At 40.0% G+C, this 21,057-nt stretch overlaps 3 protein-coding genes across 5 annotated transcripts in view; 2 read left to right on the top strand and 1 right to left on the bottom strand.

The window, feature by feature from the left end:
• The window catches only part of LOC107753096 (lysine-specific demethylase 2B-like), a 21,006-nt gene extending 4,958 nt beyond the window's left edge, over positions 1-16,048 (bottom strand). The window contains exons 1-9 of one of the 3 annotated variants that reach the window (XM_016569200.1): positions 15,972-16,048; positions 15,614-15,749; positions 15,408-15,455; positions 13,033-13,394; positions 7,817-8,083; positions 7,110-7,253; positions 6,759-6,845; positions 5,546-5,863; positions 4,458-5,461 (exon numbers count right to left, since the gene is read on the bottom strand). In XM_016569200.1, the coding sequence (XP_016424686.1) occupies positions 4,458-5,461; positions 5,546-5,863; positions 6,759-6,845; positions 7,110-7,253; positions 7,817-8,083; positions 13,033-13,089 (1,877 nt within the window). In that variant the 5' untranslated portion in view covers positions 13,090-13,394; positions 15,408-15,455; positions 15,614-15,749; positions 15,972-16,048. The remainder of the gene's footprint in view (positions 1-4,457; positions 5,462-5,545; positions 5,864-6,758; positions 6,846-7,109; positions 7,254-7,816; positions 8,084-13,032; positions 13,395-15,407; positions 15,456-15,613; positions 15,750-15,971) is intronic. The other 2 variants (XM_016569198.1, XM_016569199.1) reach the window with 2 other exon arrangements.
• On the top strand, positions 697-2,959 carry LOC107753097 (nuclear receptor corepressor 2-like). Its single transcript, XM_016569201.1, has 4 exons — positions 697-788; positions 886-1,122; positions 1,714-1,894; positions 1,978-2,959. Exons 1-4 carry the CDS (start codon positions 710-712, stop codon positions 2,801-2,803), a joined length of 1,323 nt encoding a protein of 440 aa, XP_016424687.1. The 5' UTR covers positions 697-709; the 3' UTR covers positions 2,804-2,959.
• orai1a (ORAI calcium release-activated calcium modulator 1a) lies at positions 15,781-20,528 on the top strand. Its single transcript, XM_016569203.1, has 2 exons — positions 15,781-16,034; positions 19,807-20,528. Exons 1-2 carry the CDS (start codon positions 15,921-15,923, stop codon positions 20,383-20,385), a joined length of 693 nt encoding a protein of 230 aa, XP_016424689.1. The 5' UTR covers positions 15,781-15,920; the 3' UTR covers positions 20,386-20,528.
• The last annotated feature ends 529 nt before the right edge of the window (positions 20,529-21,057 follow it).

Genomic DNA, 21,057 nt, shown 5'->3' with positions numbered 1-21,057 from the left:
ATGGTCTACACTGGATGCGGCGTGGCACGACATGACAAATCCCCGACAGAAAACTGCTGCTGCGTTCTATTCATGACGTATTGACACAAATTTCAAATGATTTTCAACGGTCGCTTTGTCGCGTCCAGTGTACTAGACAGACTTTAGCTGTTGCGGCGCAGAAATGGTGTTACTCACCTATCAAAAAGAAAGAAAGCAACCTTGGCGTCCGATCGCAGGCCTTCCGCTCCTTGAGTTCTCTCCAGCGCTGGAAAGCTGATCCGATATTTACACAGGTCCTACTTCTTGCCTTAAGCCTTCTTTTGTTCCGCAGACGTTTTCCTCTTTTATTTTTTATCCACCATCTCTATCTTTCTGTCGCTTGGCTCGCTAATTGTCCGTCCTGTGCACTGAACGTTCTCTCCTCCACATCATGAGTAGACACGCCCCTTACTGCTGATTGGCTACAAGTTTGTTTTGCTATTCGGCCCGAATCAGTTTTCTAAAGCGTTTTTGAAAAATCGCTTAACCCACCTTTAAGCCATTATTCACTGACAATTGCATGAGAGTTAGTAAACAATGGTATATTTAAAAAAGAAAAATTGAGAACTATTCCAAATAACCTGGTCATGTATCTGAATACAAAAATAAAAACAACATGTTACATACTTATGATAATCTGATGGACGTTAATTTTTTCCGTCCATTTGCAGGAACATCTGCCTCTCCCATGGATCGTATCACATACATCCCAGGAACCTCTCCAGCTTTTCCCAGCGGAGCCTACAACACATCTCCCATCTCACCAGGTACAAAGCAACACGCTCACTCAAACAAACAACATGGTGATTTAAAACAAATTTTCTTTATAAGTGTCATTCACTTTATACCTCTATCTCTCAACAGTGGGAGCCTCTCACATGAGCAAGATCCAAGGCAGTTCGACGTCCTCAGAGAGAGAAAGAGAACGGGAGAGGGAGAGAGAGAGGGAAAGAGAGCGGGATCGTGAGAGAGAGCGAGAGCGGGATCGAGAGAGGGACAGGGAACGAGACCGAGAGCGAGAGCGTGAGAAAGACAGGGACAGAGAAAGAGACAAGTCCCTCGGTCATGGTAACGTGGAACATGCCCCTATATGGAGACCAGGTGAGCGCCCTCACTGCGTTTTACTTTTAATGTGTACAGCCAATTTATGGAACGTCTTTATATTGTCGTCTTTGGGGGCTCTTTTCAGCAAATATTTATAGGATTAATTGTAATTAATTTAGCTAATTGACAGATTTTACAATTAACTTGATAAATCATTAACTGTTTTACAACTGTTATTTTAGAACCATTTATATAGTATTTATCAATGTTTAATTGACTTGTTTTTATATTTTCAGTTTTCTTTCTAATTTTAGTTTGTTTTTTTAGTTTATTTTAGTAATGTACTTTTGTCTTTTTTTATTAGTTTTTGAGGTTTTCAATTTCTATATAGCTTTAATTTAGTTTTATTTCAGTTTTAGTCCTTTTAGTATTTCAACTTTAACATATATTTTTCAGTTTTTCATCTGATATTTTTATATATTTTCATTTTCATATTTCATTTCAGCTTCATTTCAGTTTCCTAAAACACAGATTTACAGCTGCAATTATAATTGGATTCATATTGAGTTGTTCGGTGTCCGTGTACTTTAGCCAATAATCAATATGCAGATCAGCGTTGCTAAATGTCTGAACATTGTGTCCAAACAGGAGCACCAGAACAGGTGGGTGGCAGCAGCAGTTCTCGTCCCCAATCTCATCCATACAGTCACCAGTCGTCTCCGCTCTCCCCTCGTCCCCAGGACAGCCTGCAGCAGAGACCTAGTGTTCTGCACAACACCAGCTCAAAGAGCCTGCCCAATTCTGAGCACAACAGTCCCTCTGTGCTGCGGTGAGTCTCCACTGCTCAAACTGCTGCCTGATGGTAAGGCCAGTGAGATAAACAACAATTTGTTTACCTTTACCTTTCTTCAGGCCACCAGGATCTGCTCGCTACCAGGGCTTCAGTGGGCACCTTCGGTCTGGTCTAGCCAATGAGGGTTACCCATCCGGTACAGACTCAAACGCTAAAGATTCAAATAGAGATGGGGGCAAAAGCCATGGGCGTGGAGGTCTGCCCAAACATCAGGACCTTTCATCCTCTTCCAAGTCTGACCCCAAGCTGGCCAGCCCTGGTGCCGGTGGGTCATACCCCTCTCCGTACAGCCAGGCCCCTGGTGCCCACCTCGGTCTGCCCACAAGTCGAGGGCACCCCTTGCTGGCTTCCGAAAACAACAGCGGCAGCGGTTCCATCCCGTCCCGCGGTGGGGATGGCATCAGCAGCGCGTCAAGTAGGGAAAAGACTCAAAACAAAGTGATGTCCATACAGGAACACGAACTTCGAGCACTCGGTAAGACCACCATGACAGCGGCCAACTTCATAAACGCGATAATCATGCATCAAATTTCTTGTGATGCGGCGATGCCAGAGACTGGTGCGCTCGCGACCAACGGCACCTGTGATGGTAAGACGCTCTGGGACCTTTGGGCTGTTAACGCCACCTTCCCTCCCCTCCCTTTCCCTCCCTGTCATTCCTGTTCTCTACCAATCCACCCAACACCTTTCCATCCCTCCACCCTTCTTCTTCCCCTCCTGCGCCCCTGCCCCATCCCCACCCCCTTACGTCTGTGGCCTAGTGCACGCTTGTGGTGGTTGGCATTGATCAGAATCAACCCGGTTTCCATATTCTTTCGGTTTGGTTATTTTTGTTTTTTTGAATATGCTTCTACCTATTGCTTTTTATATTTTTTTGGCATCTGAAGCATTGCTTAAAGACCACCAAAGGTTTACCTCCCCTCTTGCATCACCTAAACCTATTTGACCGTTTGCCAAATCCAGATTTTGAGGGGAGATTCTGCACGTTTCAGTCCAAACTTCCACAAATGAATGTAGTGAAGCTCATTAAATGATTTGAGCTTCTGCTCTGTAATGGCCACAGGGTCCTACTTCTTGCCTTAAGCCTTCTTTTGTTCCGCAGACGTTTTCCTCTTTTATTTTTTATCCACCATCTCTATCTTTCTGTCGCTTGGCTCGCTAATTGTCCGTCCTGTGCACTGAACGTTCTCTCCTCCACATCATGAGTAGACACGCCCCTTACTGCTGACTGGCTACAAGTTTGTTTTGCTAGACGGCCCGAATCAGCTTTCTAAAGCGTTTTTGAAAAATCGCTTACCCCACCTTTAAAGGGAAACTCTGCAGGAATGTGGCCCTTTAATAGAAGGACTGGACACCCGTGTGGTAGGGTGTCCTATTTGTCATTTCATGGTTGAAATGGGATTTCACATCAGCACAGTATTTCCCAATCCTGTTTACATTTTGCATGTCTACCTTGTTTGACCCATCCATTTTAGGTCTTAGAGCAGGGGTGTCAAACTCCGCTCCTGGAGGGCCGCAGCCATGCAGAGTTTAGTTCCAACCCTGCCCCAACACACATACCATGTAGTTTTCAAATGGGCGTTTTGTCCACACGGATCCGGCGTTTTGGGAGAGTGAAACTGAAATCTGGTCTGGCATGTAATCTGAAAACGCCAGATATTTCTTGAGATGAGGGGAAAAAAAGATTGGATGGGGAAAGCTCTGGCTTCGTGTGGACGTAGCCTTAGAGTCCTTATTAATGGGATGATGAGTTGAATCAGCTGTGTTTGATTAGGAAGAGTTTGAAAATGTGTACTGTTTGTGTGCCTCCAGGAACAGGGTTGGGAAACACTGTACTACTCCAATGGGTTTCAACTTTGTTCCTGGAGTACCCCCCAACACTGCAGATTTTGAATGTCTCCTTTTTCTCACACACTCATTTCAGGTCTTGGAGCAGTGGCGTCCAATCCTAGTCCTGCAGGGCCACTGTCCTGCAGAGTTTAGCTCCTACCCCAATTAAACCCACTTGAACCAGCTAATCAATGTGTTACTAGGCATGCTAGAAACTTCCAGGCAGGTATGTTGAGGCACGTTGGAGCTAAACTCTGCAGGACACCGGCCCTCCAGGACCAGGTTTGGACACCTCTGTCTTGGAGATTCTACTAATGGGCTAATGACCTGAATCAGGTGTGTTTGATTAAGGATGCATGCAAAATGTGCAGTGTTGGGAGGGCTCCAGGAACAAAGTGTAAACCAGGGGTGCAGAACTCAATTCCTGGAGGACCACAGTTCTGCAGAGTTTAGTTCCAACCCTGCTCCAATACCATGTAGTTTTCAAATAAGCTTGAAGGACCTGATTAGCTGCATCAGGTGTGTATAATTAGGTGTGAGTTTAAGCTAAACTCTGCAAGGCTGTGGCCCTCCAGGAACTGAGTTCTGCAACCCTGGTGTAAACTAATTTAAATGGACCACAAGGAGTGAGGGTGGCATCTGGGACAGGGTCACAGATAAGAAGTCTCAAGTTTGAAATGTGATAAACTAGTCTTTAGGTCTTTCTTACCAGCGATTCCATGTTCGGCACACTCGCATAGACACACAAAGTTCACGATACCTCAAGTGACTGAAAATAGCCAACCATGCTTCTCTGGGAGCGATGTGATTACGGCCATCAGCTAGTGGTAACCTATCAGGTGGAGGGCAGATTGGAGGTGGCCGAATCACATGGCGCTCCATTTGAACACACTTGGGAGGGGAACGTGCAGGAATTGGTCTGACTGTAGGCGAACTGCGGTTCAAACCAAGCGGGGTAATCTGAGGTGGGTAGAAGTGCCGCAGCTCCCAAGATGTCCCATTCATCTCTCTTGCTCGTAAGTGCGGCCGCTCCCCTCCTCCCTCTCCACCTGCTCCTCTTTCTACTCCTCCACCTCCTCCTCCATTTCCTGCAGTCCCGTTCCGTAAGCCTCTCTTTGGTTCCTCGTTCTCGCTGTCCTCGGGTTCACTCTTGAGTGGCTGCTGGTTCTCATTGGCCAGTGAATGCTCTGTGCGACGGATCTCCATGTTGAGTTGCTTGATGAGTTCTGCGCTGAGCTGGTGGTTAGGGGGCTTGCGCCGGTGTCGCTTCGCCCGAGCACGTGGGGCCTTCTCTTGCGTCTCACTACCTTCACTGCTCGGCCCTGCTCTTGGGGAGCTGCACCGTGATGCGTCACTCTCAAGTGATAAGGAGACGTTCTTCAGTGCAGGGCTACTATCCCTGCCTCGTTTGCCATTATTGTCCTCCTCCTCTTCCTCATCATCTTCCTCCTTTTCTTCTTCTAGGTCTTCCTCTTTCCGTAGAGTGTTGAAATCCTTTAGGGACCTGAAAGGTGGATCTCTTGCCTCCCTCCTCTCTTCCTCATGATCTTCCTCTTTTCTCACTGTGCTGTAGTCTTTCTTAAATGAACGATGAGGCAGTTCTCGCTTCTCCTGTCTCTCTTCCTCCTCATCAGAGTTGTCTTCCTCCTCTTCTGTTTTCATGTGAGAGAGTTTGGGAATCAAAGCCTCTTCAGGCCTCCAGGGTTTCTTCGGCTAAAATAAAATTGTCAAAGTTACTGAATGAACAGCTACAGCAGATTTGTTTATGCAAATAATGAATGTCTGTGTAAATGTTACCTTCTTTTTAGCACTAGCCTCCTCTTCCTCTTCATCATCATCAAATAACTTCCTCTTCTTCCTCAAGAAGTTGGGCACTTCAGATCGTGGTCTTGGCAGGCCACTGGGGCTCAAGAGTGGGGGAAGACGGGAGGGTAGATCTTCAGTCTTTAGTCTGGGAGTTTCCTCCCTCTCACTCTTCCTTTTGATGGATGAAGCACCTGTGGATGTCTGGTCCCCTTCCTCTCTTCCGTCACGTCCTGCTTTCTGCTCCCTCAGCAGGGAGCCTGGCAGGTTGGACGCGTACTTAAAGCCTGGGCCCCGTTTTTGCTTGCAGGCCAAAAAGTGGCAAAAAAATACAAAAGACAACTTTATAACTTATGAATGTTATGCGTTGTTCACTAAGCATGGATTGGTATGATATACGTTCTATTATGACATGTTTCATATTTAACTGTTAAACATTTTAGGGCTTACACATTAGGGCTTAAACATTTATGTACTTACATCACAAATTAAGTACAATATACTTATTGTGTTCATATTGTATTGCAAAACACTTTTGCTGCTATTGAGGTGGGACAGGTTTGTTGGTATGGGTAGGTTTAAGGGTGGGTTAAGGTGTAAGGGATGGGTCAACTGTGTAATTATAAATGTAATTACAGAAATTAATTACAGATGTAATTACATGCAGGTATTTTTAAAATATAAGTACAATGTAAAAACATGTATGTACACAATAAGTGCATTGTACCAAATTATTAATTTAAATGCAAGTACATAGTTGTTAAGGCCACTTAATATAAAGTGGGTCCCATTTTAGGGTTTTGTATTAAGGGAAATAGCTTGACTGCCTGTCAGTTACTAAACTAAATTAAAATGATCACAACACATGTCTATTTGCATTTTATTTGCATCTAGATCTAGTTTGACAGTTTCCTTATGGGCTTATCAATGAGAAACACAGGTCCCTTAATGCTTTTGTCAGAAACTAAAACAGGAACTAAATATGTAAGGCAACACAAGTTCAAAAAGTAAAATGAATTTAACAAATTACAAAAAACATATACATATCACTGCTTAACTGTACACCACATTTCTCCATTTGATAATACGGACTTTAGTATAGACATCTTCATTATCTCCACTACTTTCCTAAATAGTATCTCTGTTCAAATGCAAATCTTTGTTGAATGCTTTCAAACCACTATATCACTGTTCCCCAAATACTCACTTTTCCAGTTTTCCCAGCGTAATTGCATTTTGGACATTCCCAGCAGTTAGGAAGCTCATCATTTACTACTCCAGCTGCATCCTTCATCTGTATAGGCAAGAGACCGGACTTAGAGCAGAGGAATGAAAACACTCTAGCAAAGTATTTGAATACACTACACCACCACACACTAAAGAGGAACTAAAGGGTGTTAAAAATTGTTAGAGCCACCCACAAACATGCACTTCAGCCCAATCAATTCCTCGTTCTGTGCCCACACAAAACAAAAGAGAGCGCAGTATACACTGCTTTGCATTTACTTTAGAAATATATTCTTATGTTAGTAGTGAAGATGGGTTCAGTCAGTCTGACCTTGAGGCAGTTTGGGTGGACAATTTCGTTGCAGATGGAGCACTCCATGAGCATGGCGTTAAATTTCTCATCTTCATCATCAAGCGTGTCTTCTTTACCGGCTTCACCGCACACCACACATACTGCTGTATGTGGTAACACGGGCTGTGGAACAGGCCGACAATTTAATATCCAGAATATCAACAGTTTGGAAAATGTGTGTTTACAAAATACACATATAACAAAATATGATAAAAACACATATTTGGGTAAACAATTTTTAAGGTGATTGTTAAAATAATGGACCATTCATCTGAATTACAACCTTTAGTTGTACAGTTCGATCATATATCATGAATCTCAGATTGATAAATGTCTGTATTGATACATTTCCATCAACTACATTTACATGGAATTCTGCCAGTTCCTCATACGTTTGGTCAGGCTCTATGAAGTAAGTGGTGAAGGTGAATTCTGGAGGAATTCCAATTATTTAATTTCAATGAAATTTAGGTAAACAGCCCTTGAGTACTGGCTAAAGTGAATTCCTCACTAATACTGCTTCAACATTTTATTCTGATTTAAAATCACCAGATTTCAACAAGAATTTATTTTGTGTCTAGAAATGGGTGTCGCTCATGTAAAAGATTTTGTGTGATTTTATGTATTAGCTGTGTGACATTTGGCTCATGAATCATCTCAGTGTCTGTTGGAATTGAGTTTCTTACAGCTATACATTGTCTCATAATGCAAGACTGTTTCATTCGACCAGGTCCTCCAAACTTCTTCATGTCCTTACAGAAGTGACACTCTCCACATTCCGTCCGCACACATGCCTCGCATTTTCGACATCGTGTGCGTCTACGGCGAGCTCCAGAGGAAGTTCGACTGGACGGCAGCTTGACCGCTGTTGCAGTGGATGAAGAAGCGGTCGCTGCAGGAGTTGTTGCTGTTGATGCAGCCATTTTGGGCTTGGGTCTGTTGGGTAGCCGTTGCTAATAGGAAAAAAATGAAGAATGCAAATTAAATAATATAATAATAGATTACAGCCACGTAGCACACACTGCTGCCCATAAAAGATTAAAATATGGTCCAGCTCTAGTCAAAAGGCTAATTTGAGGCTTTCAAAAGTAAAATCAGACAATTTTGATGATTCTTAGATTTACTGTACTGATTTACATTTAAGCGAACTAGACATCTGGGAATAGAAGTGAAATGCTATTTTTTTTGTCAGTATTTTGGTTCAGATTTTTGTTAAAGTGGTCTCTGTATTAGATTTGAAGGCAAACATCTAATTTTGCTGTATTTGTGGATATAAACCTGCTGTTAGTTTAATGTTTCCATTAAAACTAGCATGTAAAATGTATACTTGTAGCTCACATGGTCTTTATTTTTACCCTTTGCTTGACAGAAAAAAATGGCACAGGCACCTGGTTCACATGTGATTAGCTCAGTGGTAAAAAATTAAGTGTTGTATCATAGGTGCTCTTCTGTAATGACTTTATTCTGTTCATTATACAGCTCCCCATGTCTTAAAGCTCTTACCAGCCCCTCTTATTGTCTTTCTACCCACCCACAATCCCTGTATGAATCTACTGCTTGATTCATGCACTATGCTTCAAAACAATCTATGCTCATATCCTTTATTCTTTCACCCTTGAGATTTACAACATTTGACTGCTATTGTTTATCATCACTTCTAACTCGACTATGCACCTCTCTTGCTTTGCTCATGCAGCTCAGCTGTTGGAATATAACCTATTTAAGAACCTCATTATGCCGCTCTGTTATTTGGATCATTGTGATTGCTCTCTAATGTAGTAATAAGCAGCAGAAATAGTGGATTCCAGCAAATTTGCTCTGGTTACACATGGGATCATGTTAGCAATACTTTGGAAGTGTAATAATGTTCAAAATACAGGCTACTTGCGATTAGAAAGTAAAGTTCAGGGCTCTAGTCTAGCATTACTACATAAACTCTGACGGAATATCAACTATCTATATAAATAAAACTGGCAACAAAGTCAAATCAAAATAAAAATGTAATTCCAGTTTTCCTTATATAGCTTATAGCATAACAGAAAAAATATGTATTGTAAATGTTAACCTTTGTCGTGTAAATATGCAAATGACATGATATACATGATTTAAATTTACATTACATTTAGCAATATGGCACTGTTTTTAACTGGTCTTGTGAAGGAAAAAAGGGGTTTTCATTGGTACCAGGTGCTACAGATGCATGTTAATGTGAACAATTAGTTCATTACATCAGCTTGCATTTTTCTTTCACACTGTACAGTGAAGCTAAGATGTAACCTTGTGTATCATTACTAATGTCTTATATTAGCATCAATGCAATTGTAATAATCATCACCCTTTACAGAAGAATCCTATCTTGCCTTCCAGCTCAGATAATGAATATATTACAACGCATGCACAAAACTGCAGTGCAGTACTGGAAGTCTGTCCTTCTGCAATGTAACCATGGCAACACAGCATTTCTTGCTGACTGGTGGATTGAAGAAATACTTCTATTCAACATTTAATTGGCTCAGAAGGGGGAAGTGGTTGACGGATTGGGTTTAACGTCAGATTCTTTTTAATGATTTCGTTTCCCGTTGGATCTGACGAATCTGAGATAGTTCCTCTGAGGGACTAAATATTAGCACTGTAATACTGAAATATACTCAAGATCAATGGTGTTATATTCATCTTGATGGGATGTTTTAGACATTGAGATCAAATACTGTCGTAGAGCTATTCCTGCCCTTGCAAAATCCTGTCTTCCTTCATACGACATCATTTCCTTACAGCTAGAACACAACCATTCCCCAGCGCTATGTTTCATCATAACAGATTCATGGAGCTGCAGAGCGGTGCAGAATGCTGACTGTAAGAATGCTTACTACAGAGCACAACAGTGTTTTTGTGCTTTGGAGTAATGCATCGCAGCTGTGACCTCTATTCCCACTGTCCGAGTGTGGAACCCAATATGAGAGATAGTTGTTTCAAAAAGAATGCTGCATCACAGCCAGTATTCATCAGCTGTCCAAAGGCTACACATGTGTGAGGACCTAAGATGTAATCTCCACCTCAAATAAATGACTGTTTGGACCGGTTAGATCAGACCTTTTGAACACAGTACAACACCAGCTCATTCAGAAGTTCTCCAGTTACTCTTCCATTATACACTGCGCCATCAATGGACATTAAGTGTATGAGATCTATCTACAGACACCTATAAGTCCAGCAAAACAGATAAACATACAAACAAACAGTGCAGGCTGTACTTTCTGAGGAGGCTCATTCCTTTTAATGTCTTCTGCAGGTTGCCTGTAATGTTCAACCAAATCAATGATTTGCTATAGGGTCATGAAGAAATCATTACATCCCAATGTTCTACAAACTGCATCTAGAAACATCACGTTACATCAGCCAGGTTTCTCATTCCTGTCAGCATGCAATTACACCTAGAAACACATTTTTTCCAGACTAAGTCCACACATAATTATTCTCTTATCCTGAAAAATCCACATTCATCATCTGTTGCGGTTGCATTGAAGCCCTGCTCATGAGTTTGGAAATAATAAATTACACTGTAATGTCCATTCAAGTGATTTTAGCTTGAATAAAATGGACATGCTGGGCAATTTCATGTTCCTTTGTCGACTGTCCACTTCCTGACAAAGACAGGAATCCTTTTAGCGCTAATGCAGCAAAATTAAGAGCAAAGATGCACTTTAGGTGCAAATGATACTTTACATGTATATTTTATCATTCTTGTGCTGCCATTTGCCATGGAAAATGAAGTTTGGTCACACAAACCTGTTTTCTGCCATGCTTTACCATTATTCTTCAATGATAGTACTCAAAATGAATACAAACTAATTTGTACCATCTTATAATACAACTTAAAATGCTCATTACTATAGTTGTTTATTCACACGCCCCCAATTTTAAAGCAAACTGATGTGCAGTCATCTTATAAATACAATTCTGACATGACTTGAACGCATCACACCCAAATGTGAAAGATGATCCTAAAACACTCATTAATGTTATAGACCACGGCTGTCCAAACTCGGTCCCGGAGGGCCGGTGTCCTGCAGAGTTTAGCTCCAACCCTAATTAAACACACCTGAACCAGCTAATCAAGCTCTTACTAGGCATAGAAACTTCCAGTCAGGGGTGTTGAGGCAAGTTGGCGCTAAACTCTGCAGGACACCGGCCCTCCAGGACCGAGTTTGGACAGCCCTGTTGTAGACAGATCATCCACACGTCATGTCGTGTACACACCAATAGAAGCATAATTCCAATCTGTGTGAATATGTTTGCTCATGGTCATGGGTGAGAGTTTATGTCTAATTTGTGGCACTTTATCGTGCCCACACGCCATGACACAAGTCAAAGGCCAATGAGTCATAAGGCTTCATATAGTGATCTAGAAGAATTAACCACCACCTCTGCACAATAGTGATGACCTTTAGTGATGAACTTTAAGTGCTATGTGAAACAAATATTTGGAGATGAAAGCACTAATAAATTTGACTCATTTACACAAATTGCACAAAGCTGTTCATTTCAACAGGAGTCCACGCAATCACGAATTTTGGGTGAGGGCAAAAAATTTCCACACGCAGATTTTGACTTATAGACTACCCAAGATGAACTCAGACAGGGGGCCTGGGGGCAGCCGGGCCCTCCTATTGTCCCCCCCCCCGCACTTTGCTTCACCCCTCCCCCAGTCTTCAACATAGAAACTGTTTTAAAGATGCGGGACCCAGTTATTTCGCAACAGGGATTAAGAGATTTGAAACACATGCATTATTTGTGTTGTTAGTGAGCACATGTGGCTTACTTGGTTCAGCGACATCCACATCCTGTATATGTGTATGCTACTTCACACCAATATGTAATGCGCATAATATGTTTCTTAGTAAACTGAAGAATTTGTTAGCAAATGCACAGGTGTCTGTTGCAAAAGTCTGCATGTTATGCTCCCTTAGAAACTAAAATCCTACAACTAACCTACCAATGTTCTTAGTTATTCTTGAACCTTTCAAATGGATGCAAAAAAACAAACATTGGTGTAGAAACATAAATGTCAGAAATCAATTACACATAAATGCCAAGTAACACATTCAATTAAATTTGAAATTTTGAAGTAGAAAACTGAAATAGTAATTTATTGTAAAACATAGTGCAGTAATATTTTATTTACAACTTTCGAAAAGTCATTTTTACAGTGTATTGTACATTTTGTCCTCACAACAAACCAAGCATGTAATTCTATTTCCTAGAAAACCGTTTAAGCAGCAATGCTTCTTGGGAAGGGAACTTAAGGGAAACGCATGTCCAGTCATGCTGTTGCTTTGAGGAACTTCAGTCCTCCTTTAACACAGTTTTTACTCTTAACAACCCTGTACATGTGTGAAAGTCAGAGTACATCACACCTCAAAAGTCTAGCAACTACATTTTACAACTTACTAGTTACTACATTTTAGTTCTCCCAACAAAACAAAGGAGACAAACCAGTATAAACCACATCCAAACACAAAGGTAAAGCAACGGAAACATGACTTTTTATTTAAACAAGCCTTTCAGAAGGAGGTACACGTGACTCAAACCAATCACAACTGATAGCTGAAACTCAATGGAGACAAACAATAAGACAGAGCCACTCTTCTCTGTTGTATTAGTTTTTTCCCCTTCCTTTTGCATGGAAACCTCTCCGGTCTTATACTATTGCAATAAATCAAAAAACCAGGCACTGTTTCAGAAAGAGAAAGAGAAGAAAGATGGTGAGGAAGGTGAAGAAAGCAGAAGAGAAAGAGAAAACACATGCCTTGTTTGAGAGCCATGGTGCTACGAGGAAGGGAACCTGAGAAGATGGCTAATTGTTTGTGTGGTGTGTATGAGGAGAGAGAGAGTGTGTACTGACCTGTTCGGCTGTATCCGAGTCGTAATCCTCATCGTCGGCACTCAGCGACATGGCCATGGCTGCCTGATCTCATAGCCAGCCAGACAAACAGAACATAGACATGATTACAACCCCACTAATCACAGTTGCCCGCCGTCTCCTCACCCGATTTCCTTTCTCTATTCCTCTTCCTCTAACCTTCCCCAATGTCTCGCTCCTGTTTCTCTCCCTCTCTTTTTCTGTCTGGAACAGGCAACTGCACAGGCAGGCACACACCAGCCTGCTATCTCATGCATATGCACCAGAAAAAGAAAATGGGGGGGAAAGAGGGGGGCCTCAGCTCAGCCAATCACAGACCACCTGGCGTCCAGTTACAGGCTTGCCTACAAAGAGCACACATTGTACTGTGGGTCTGAGTGGGAGATGGAAGGGGGGAGGGGCGGCACTGCCGCACACAAAAGGACTTCTGACATTACCGTGCGAGAGCAAGGTCTCGCTCTGCGAGTGATTCGAAGGGTCTGATGTTGCCTTCCTCTTACAAATACAGGAAGTTATCGGTTGATCTGGGTTGGATTGTTTTAGTCTAATGTGTTGCTGTGTTGTTGTCTGCAAGCATCAGTGCATGAAAGGCTCATACAGTAGTGTTAGTGAAACAAGCTGTGGTGCTCATTTGAATGGCAATGGTCAGATGTGTCACATTTAGGTGCCTTTATTTTTTAATTTTTTTTAGGAACTCTCACATGAGCCAGACATAAGGAAGCGGGCTTTGTTTGGATCAGCATTTATTTTACTATTCTGCTGAATGGCAGATTTGGGCGTCCACATTTGGGAAGTTGTTTGAACTTAAGTACATCAGTTAAGGTTTAACGATGTTAAGATTAAAATCAAAAGGCTGAACTCTCCAGAACAACCTGTCGAACCACTTGCATCAATTTAGAAAAAAGAAAGAAAAAAAAAAAAAAAGACAAAAAACACAATAAGATGTCATACAGATACTAATGTTAAAATAAAATGAAACTATAAGGTTTTGAATACAAAGTAGTGCTATTTAGTATCACTAAATAGCTAAATAGCACTAGATACTATTGCAGTTTTTATTAATATCTTGAAAAAAAAATATTTTCATTTTAATTTTAGTTAAAGTTTTAGTAATTTTGTAGTGTATTTGTCATTTTAATTTTTTCCTGTCTATATAGTTATTTAAGTGTTAGTTTCCGTTATTATAGTACCTCAAGTTAAACTAAATAAAAAAAGAGAAATGCTGACTTTGCACTTGGCTAAAAATATTTAATTTATACTTTATAATTATATTATATTTAATTTCTTTCAGTTAATGTTTATTTTTTTTCAAGTAACAAAAATATTTTATTATGGTTTTAGTTTTAATTACCTATAATAACCCCATCCAATTACACAACACTGTTTTGTTTTCATCCTGAATAGATGAATCATTTGAAAATACATACGGTTAATTCTAATTTCATGCCAACTTTAAATTTTGTAACTATAATTACAATATTAATTGTCCAAAACTATGCTTAAGTATTTTTGTATGCTACACTGCTGTTTCATGAAATGTTTTATTTCCTAATTTCTTTGAAGCCTCATAATTTATTTTTGCATCCCCCAAACCACTGATTTCATTGGTCAACTTAAACTTCAGTGGTATGGCAATAGGCTCTGTGATTGACATGACCAATGCAATTTTTACAATTCGCTTCGGGGCAGGGTTTGTGCTTAACTGGTTTGGGGGGGAAAATTTAGCTTTTTTCAAAGCTACAACTTTATAGGTAAGTGCCTATAAAGAAAATAACCTTATTTATTCACTGTGCTAACTAACCCAGTCTCCTGCTTATCTACCCTGCACTGTCATGAATGTCTTTTAAGGAAATTGCAAAATTAACTTGTCGAATTAAAATAATCTCTTATGAAAACTTACCATAGTTTTACTATAGTAACACTAACTACAGTAACTATGGTATTCTAGTGATAATGCTGATTCATGTTAACAATTACTGCAAACGGAGCTCAATCATTTTATAAGGCCTACAATTACGGAAATGTAGTTATACAATCTGTATTTTTATAGGCTGCTATTTTTATTAACAAATGGCCTAGTTTGTAGAAACTACAGTTACATTGATTTAACCACTGTAATAGGGGTCCATTCATGGTTTGACCTCTGTGGTTATTATGGCCTTCCTACAAACACCACAGTATTGGTTATGATGTAAAACCCATAGTACATTTTAAAAACAGTTATAGTTAGATATAAAACCTCATTTCAGTTTCTTAATCACAAAAGCATCCATCTATATTTGGCTGTGTACCACCTAATCAGTTGTACACCAGCTATGTGCAAACAAAAAACACCAAATTTGAGGTAGAGAGATTACCTTATTCATTCATCATACAGATTCCTAACGCCAGTTCACATTCTGCGCCTGTTAAAACAAAACAAGACAGTCATTAGGGCGGAAATTAAAATGAATTTAGACATTTGGTGGGTTTCATTGAGCAAATAAACTCTTTTGGGTCGAGAATTAAGCTTTCAAATGAGAATGGGGGAGTAGGGTATACAATATATATTAACGGCACCCACATAAAAACAATTCCAGGACATGACCGTTCAAATCGATCCCGCGTGGGAAAAAAATGTTGTGGACTACAAATCCCACAAAGCGTCATCTGCGTGGTGACCGTCAGCGGTGCATTGTGGGTAGCTTGACTTGTAGTTTCTGATGGATCAGATTGTAGTGCCGAGGGTTAGTCATTTCACAATCTGAGTATGTCACATCGGGTTGAAGCGCTTCGGCAAACATACGAAGGGTAATCAAGAAGATACAAAGGCGATCTCGGATTAAAGCATTAAGTTTCAAAAGTTTTGAATTTACACCAAAACAATTGCAATGACTTCAAACGAGCACTCGCTTCAAGCTTTGTCCTGGAGAAAACTTTACCTGAGTCGAGCTAAACTTAAAGCGACCAGCAGAACCTCTGCTCTGCTCTCCGGCTTTGCTATGGTGAGTTAATGAAGTAATTACTTAACACTTTGTATGCAGAGAAGAAACTTCGATTTCTCGAAAGCCTGGGAAGTTTTCGGAGTTACTGTGCGTTCACACCGCCGGCGGCCCGCTCACATTGAAAATGAATGTCTTCCGGTCACTTTGACGCTCTCACCGCCGGCGGTGTGAACGCACAGTTAGAGCCTTGTAACATGACGCATGACATGTCAGTCACTTTGATGCGCAAACGACACCTGTCATGGATAGAGCGTAATCAGAGGACTAGAAACTTTAGCCTTCTTCTTCTTCTTTGGGGTTTAAACTTTAGCCTTTTACACTAGCCTTGTATTTAAGTCCTTCTTCGACATAATTCTCAGAAGTGTTAGTTGGTGCTCTCAGTGGTGGGCTTTTTGATTCAGCCCAGTGATTCGAATCTTTTGATTCCGTTCACTAAAAAGATTCATTGTTACCCGTTCAACGATTCGTTCCGTGGTCTTTTCTGCAGGTACTCGCCAGTAGGGGGCGACAAGAGTGTCTTTTTGTGTCATGAATCATTGAATAATTCACTCAGTAGATTAGTTACAAATTCGGAGTCCCCTGTCCTTAAATCTAGCTGTAGATTCTCATTTAAAGGATTAGTTCACTTCCAGAATAAAAATTCCCTGGTAATTTACTCACCCCATGTCATTCAAGTTGTTCATGTGTTTCTTTCTTCAGGCGAAAAGAAATGAAGGTTTTTGAGGAAAACATTCCAGGATGTTTCTCCATATAATGGACTTCAATGGTGGCCAACGGGCTGAAGGTCCAAATTGCAGTTTCATTGCAGCTTCAAAGAGCTCTACACGATCCCAGTCGAAACTGTCGGTCATTTTCTAAAAAAAAAAAAAAATGTATATACTTTTTAACCACAATTGCACATCTTGCACTAGCTCTGCGATGCGCACGCTCGACTTCACGCATTATGTAGTCATATTGGAAAAGTCACACGCGGTTAGCTCTTCGTCTGTGTACTCCGGTTCAAAAAACTTCAACTTCAAAATCATCCGACATCGTTGTTTTACCTTTTTTTGTGAAGGGCATTTGACTTTCTTTGCACATTCGCTTTGTAAACACTCCGCCTATGTCACGCGTGACCTTTTCAACATGACTACGTAATGCGTGAAGTCGAGCTAGTGCAAGACGATTTGATTTGTGGTTAAAAACTATATAAATTTTTTAAGAAAATGACCGATCGTTTCACTAGATAAGACCCTTATTCCTCGGCTGGGATCGTGTAGAGCTCTTTGAAGCTGCAATGAAACTGCAGTTTGGCCCTTCAGCTTGTTGGCCACCATTGAAGTCCATTATATGGAGAAAAATCCTGGAGTGTTTTCCTCAAAAACCTTAATTTCTTTTCGCCTGAAGAAAGAAAGACATGAACATCTTGGATGACATGGGGGTGAGTAAATTACCAGGAAATTTTTATTCTGGAAGTGAACTTATCCTTTAATAACTATTTTTCGGAGTTCATTTATTTTGTTCACAAAAGAGTCATCTCTTTCAGCACGGCACCAAATCTCCTGCAAAACAGCGACTGGTTCAGTGAAGGAGGGCGTATTCGTTCAGCAGGCTCAACAAATGAAATGTTCCTTCACAACACGGACTCGAATGCCATTGGTTTATGCTGTAGTCTGTCATTGAGGGCAAGAACGCAGTCGGTTCAAGTGCCTTCAGTGAATGAAAAGCTTGAGCCAGTGCGTGGGAGTAAACGAGGATGATTTGTTAACTTAAAAGAGTCGTTAACACCGATACGATTACGAACAAAACTCCTCTAAATTAAATTGTTTAAATACCAAATAGTTTAAATATTATTACTGCAGTTAAAATAACTACTGCATTACTGCAGTAATTGTTATTACAGTGAAACAGTGAGGTCTACAATTTCATAGGGAACTTGTATTGACCACAGCTAATATAAAATTAAAAGCATCTTACAATGTTGAGAGGAGGTCTTGTATTATTAATTATAATTGTAAAGTAGCAATAACTGTATTAACTATTGTGGTGAAATTTGTAAGGGCCTCACTATCATCAGTGACATGTTTCCGTTTACTGGAAGATCCCTTGCACAGAGGAAATGTACTTCCTTTGACAGTGTTGTGTTAAGTAAACTGATAAAAGTCCATTGCATTATAAATGTGAATATAGAATCATGTAGAATAACTCTCTCTCTCTCTCTCTCAATATATATATATATAATGACTGTCAGTGATTGGTGTAAAATAAACTGCTATACGTGGAAAGGTAGACAATAAGGTATTATTATCATGAATTTCTGTAAAGGAAACAAAATGGCTTTGAAACGGTGTGTATTGTCAAAAGTGCTATGCAAATAAAAATTGACTTGATTTGACATATTATTAAAATAAATTGATATTGATATGAAAACATTAATGCAGATATTCCCTGACTGCATTTCAGTTTTTCTCATAAAATATTAATACGAGGACATGTTATGCAACCTGTTCATATTGTAGTTTGATTGAACACACAGCCTTTGATTTCAACAACAAAAGATATGGGAAGCATTGTTTCCTCCCCTGTTAAAGTTCATAAGCCTATTTATTTTGTTCTCGTAACTACAGTTTCGACTGACCTGAGAACCAGAAAGGTGTTATAAGTTTCGGGAAATACGTGTAAGCGACTGGAAAAAGGCGTAGAGGGTGATTATTGTGCTTGAGGTTAGTCTCTGAGCAATAAGTGCAGCACAGGAAATGAGCTGAATATGAGTGGCATGAGGAAACTGCATTTCATAAACAGCTCTCTCTTAGGGATCCGTGTGAACATGCAGCATAATTACACATTTCAGTTGTAGTTTTCTTACTTGGTTGTACTGACCGTACAAGAGTAGTGCACTTGTTACATGGTGCCACTTGCATCTGTGGCACCATGTAACATGTTGGGCTGCTTTTGGGCCTCATTAAACAGAGGACATGTGATCAGTGGTGTTTTCAAAAGCATGAGAAAAACAATTTGTCTACCAAATTATAATTTGTCTGCCACACTGTAAAAAAATAATTTTCTTAATCAAAATTTTTGTCTTGTTTTTCAATAAAATCAAGGTTTTTTTTATCCATTTTCTTTGGGATTATATAATTTTCATCAGTCACATCTAAATCCATATTTAGCCAGACGATTGAATGCAAGCATTAATGTTTTAATCGAACAATATCTGTTTATGTAGAAGGGTTATTATAGTTAACATTATACTTATTTTATTTCTACTGGTTTGCCAGGGCAATATTTCTTACGATCAGTTAGTTTTACTTGGTGTACTAAAATAACTAAACTAAAATAACAATAAAAATGAGTAAAAACTGCATGGACATATTTAAATCAAAAAGTAATACAAATGACAAAACCACAAAATTACTAAAACGTTAAAAATGGAAAATTAAATATATTATATTAGTAATACATATATTACTAAAAATTAAAATGGAAAAATGTAATATAAAAGCTAATTAAAATAATAGAATCTCAATGATACTAAAATAGCACTGCCATGTAGTTTAATTTAATAATCTAATTAATTTAATAATTTCTTGTTGTATGCCAAAATTAAACTCTCAATAGCCAATGCTTGGTTTAAAAAAAAAAAAAAACGAATTCAGAATTAAAGGAATATGTTTCGGTAAAAGTAACAGCTGTGCATGCTTTTTCTCAATTTATTTATTTGAATATTTAATTTATTGAGGTTAACTGTGATTTTCTTTTTTCAGTCTTATGTTACTAATGAATGTGTTTTCAGGTGGCGATGGTGGAGGTCCAGCTAGAGGATGATCACGATTACCCTCCTGGCTTATTGATTGCTTTCAGTGCCTGCACAACAGTGCTGGTGGCCGTCCATCTCTTTGCCTTGATGATCAGCACATGTATCCTGCCCAACCTGGAGGCCGTGAGCAACGTCCACAACCTCAACTCCATAAAGGAATCGCCACACGAGCGCATGCACCGCCACATCGAGCTGGCCTGGGCCTTCTCCACCGTCATAGGCACCCTCCTCTTTCTTGCAGAGGTGGTTCTTCTGTGCTGGGTGAAGTTCCTCCCTCTGAAGAATATTAAAGATTCTGCCTCGAAAGCGAATGTAAATGAATCTCGAGGTATAAGCCCAGGGGAAGCTGCAGCGATCGCCTCTACCTCCATCATGGTGCCCTTTGGCTTGGTGTTCATTGTTTTCGCTGTGCATTTCTACCGTTCGCTGGTCAGCCACAAAACAGAGCGGCAGCACCAGGAGTTGGAGGTTCTGGACAAAATCACACAGATGCAAAACCAACTGGATCACAGGGGAGAGGCGTCCAACCTGTCCTCTTCAGCACACTTCGCCTAGTTGACGCACTTAGATGAGCCCTTATTCTCAAACCAAACAAAATATGGACTGTTTTCTTGAATAGACACTAGAGGATGGGAATCAGGGATTCTGCAATATCTCAGTATTGTGATGCCTTGTTTAATTTGTAGTGTACATACAAGCATTTATTAAGATGGCGAATCTGAAATTGTGCCACTATTCTATTTTAACCGGCATTCTAATCATCTGTTTGCACACAAATAAGAGAAAAAATGCAGTTGAAATGGTTTCTCAAATAAGATAAAATGTAGGACGAGACTTCATTTTGTCTAATGGGAATTGATTGGATCGTTGTCGTCTGCTATTGCTGCGATCTCATGTGAGTGACAGGTTGCCCCACGCTTGCCCCAGTAAACACGCCATCAAAAAAAGAGACAAGGTGTTGTTTCAAGAGGGAGGGGAAGATATTTTGATTAACGATTATGAGACGAGGGCACATGAATTTGAGAAAAATTACAATGAAAAATCTTTTATAATAAATGCTGCAATATTGCTTCAAAAATTAGATTTGTCATAAAATAAGAATTTACTTTAAAGGAAAATGTTAATGATTGGCATCAGTGAATTTATTCAGTTTAAGGTTAAAATCACATTAAAGCATATAACATTAATGTTAAAATTAAAATAACATAAATAAACTGTTTTGATCCC

This window comes from Sinocyclocheilus rhinocerous, unplaced genomic scaffold, assembly GCF_001515625.1.
Source record: "Sinocyclocheilus rhinocerous isolate Xijiao unplaced genomic scaffold, SAMN03320098_v1.1 scaffold20, whole genome shotgun sequence".
Taxonomy (NCBI): Eukaryota; Metazoa; Chordata; class Actinopteri; order Cypriniformes; family Cyprinidae; genus Sinocyclocheilus; species Sinocyclocheilus rhinocerous.
Note: the sequence above shows the minus strand (reverse complement) of the source record. Positions and strands in the feature narration are given on the sequence as shown.

What these genes read in the sequence shown, in the direction of transcription:
- LOC107753097 (XM_016569201.1), top strand. Translation starts at nt 710, where the DNA reads ATGGATCGTATCACATACATCCCAGGAACCTCTCCAGCTTTTCCCAGC. An exon ending in CACATCTCCCATCTCACCAG is followed by an intron (nt 789 to 885) that starts GTACAAAGCAAC and finishes ATCTCTCAACAG; the next exon opens with TGGGAGCCTCTCACATGAGC. An exon ending in AACAGTCCCTCTGTGCTGCG is followed by an intron (nt 1,895 to 1,977) that starts GTGAGTCTCCAC and finishes ACCTTTCTTCAG; the next exon opens with GCCACCAGGATCTGCTCGCT.
- orai1a (XM_016569203.1), top strand. Translation starts at nt 15,921, where the DNA reads ATGACTTCAAACGAGCACTCGCTTCAAGCTTTGTCCTGGAGAAAACTT. An exon ending in TGCTCTCCGGCTTTGCTATG is followed by an intron (nt 16,035 to 19,806) that starts GTGAGTTAATGA and finishes ATGTGTTTTCAG; the next exon opens with GTGGCGATGGTGGAGGTCCA.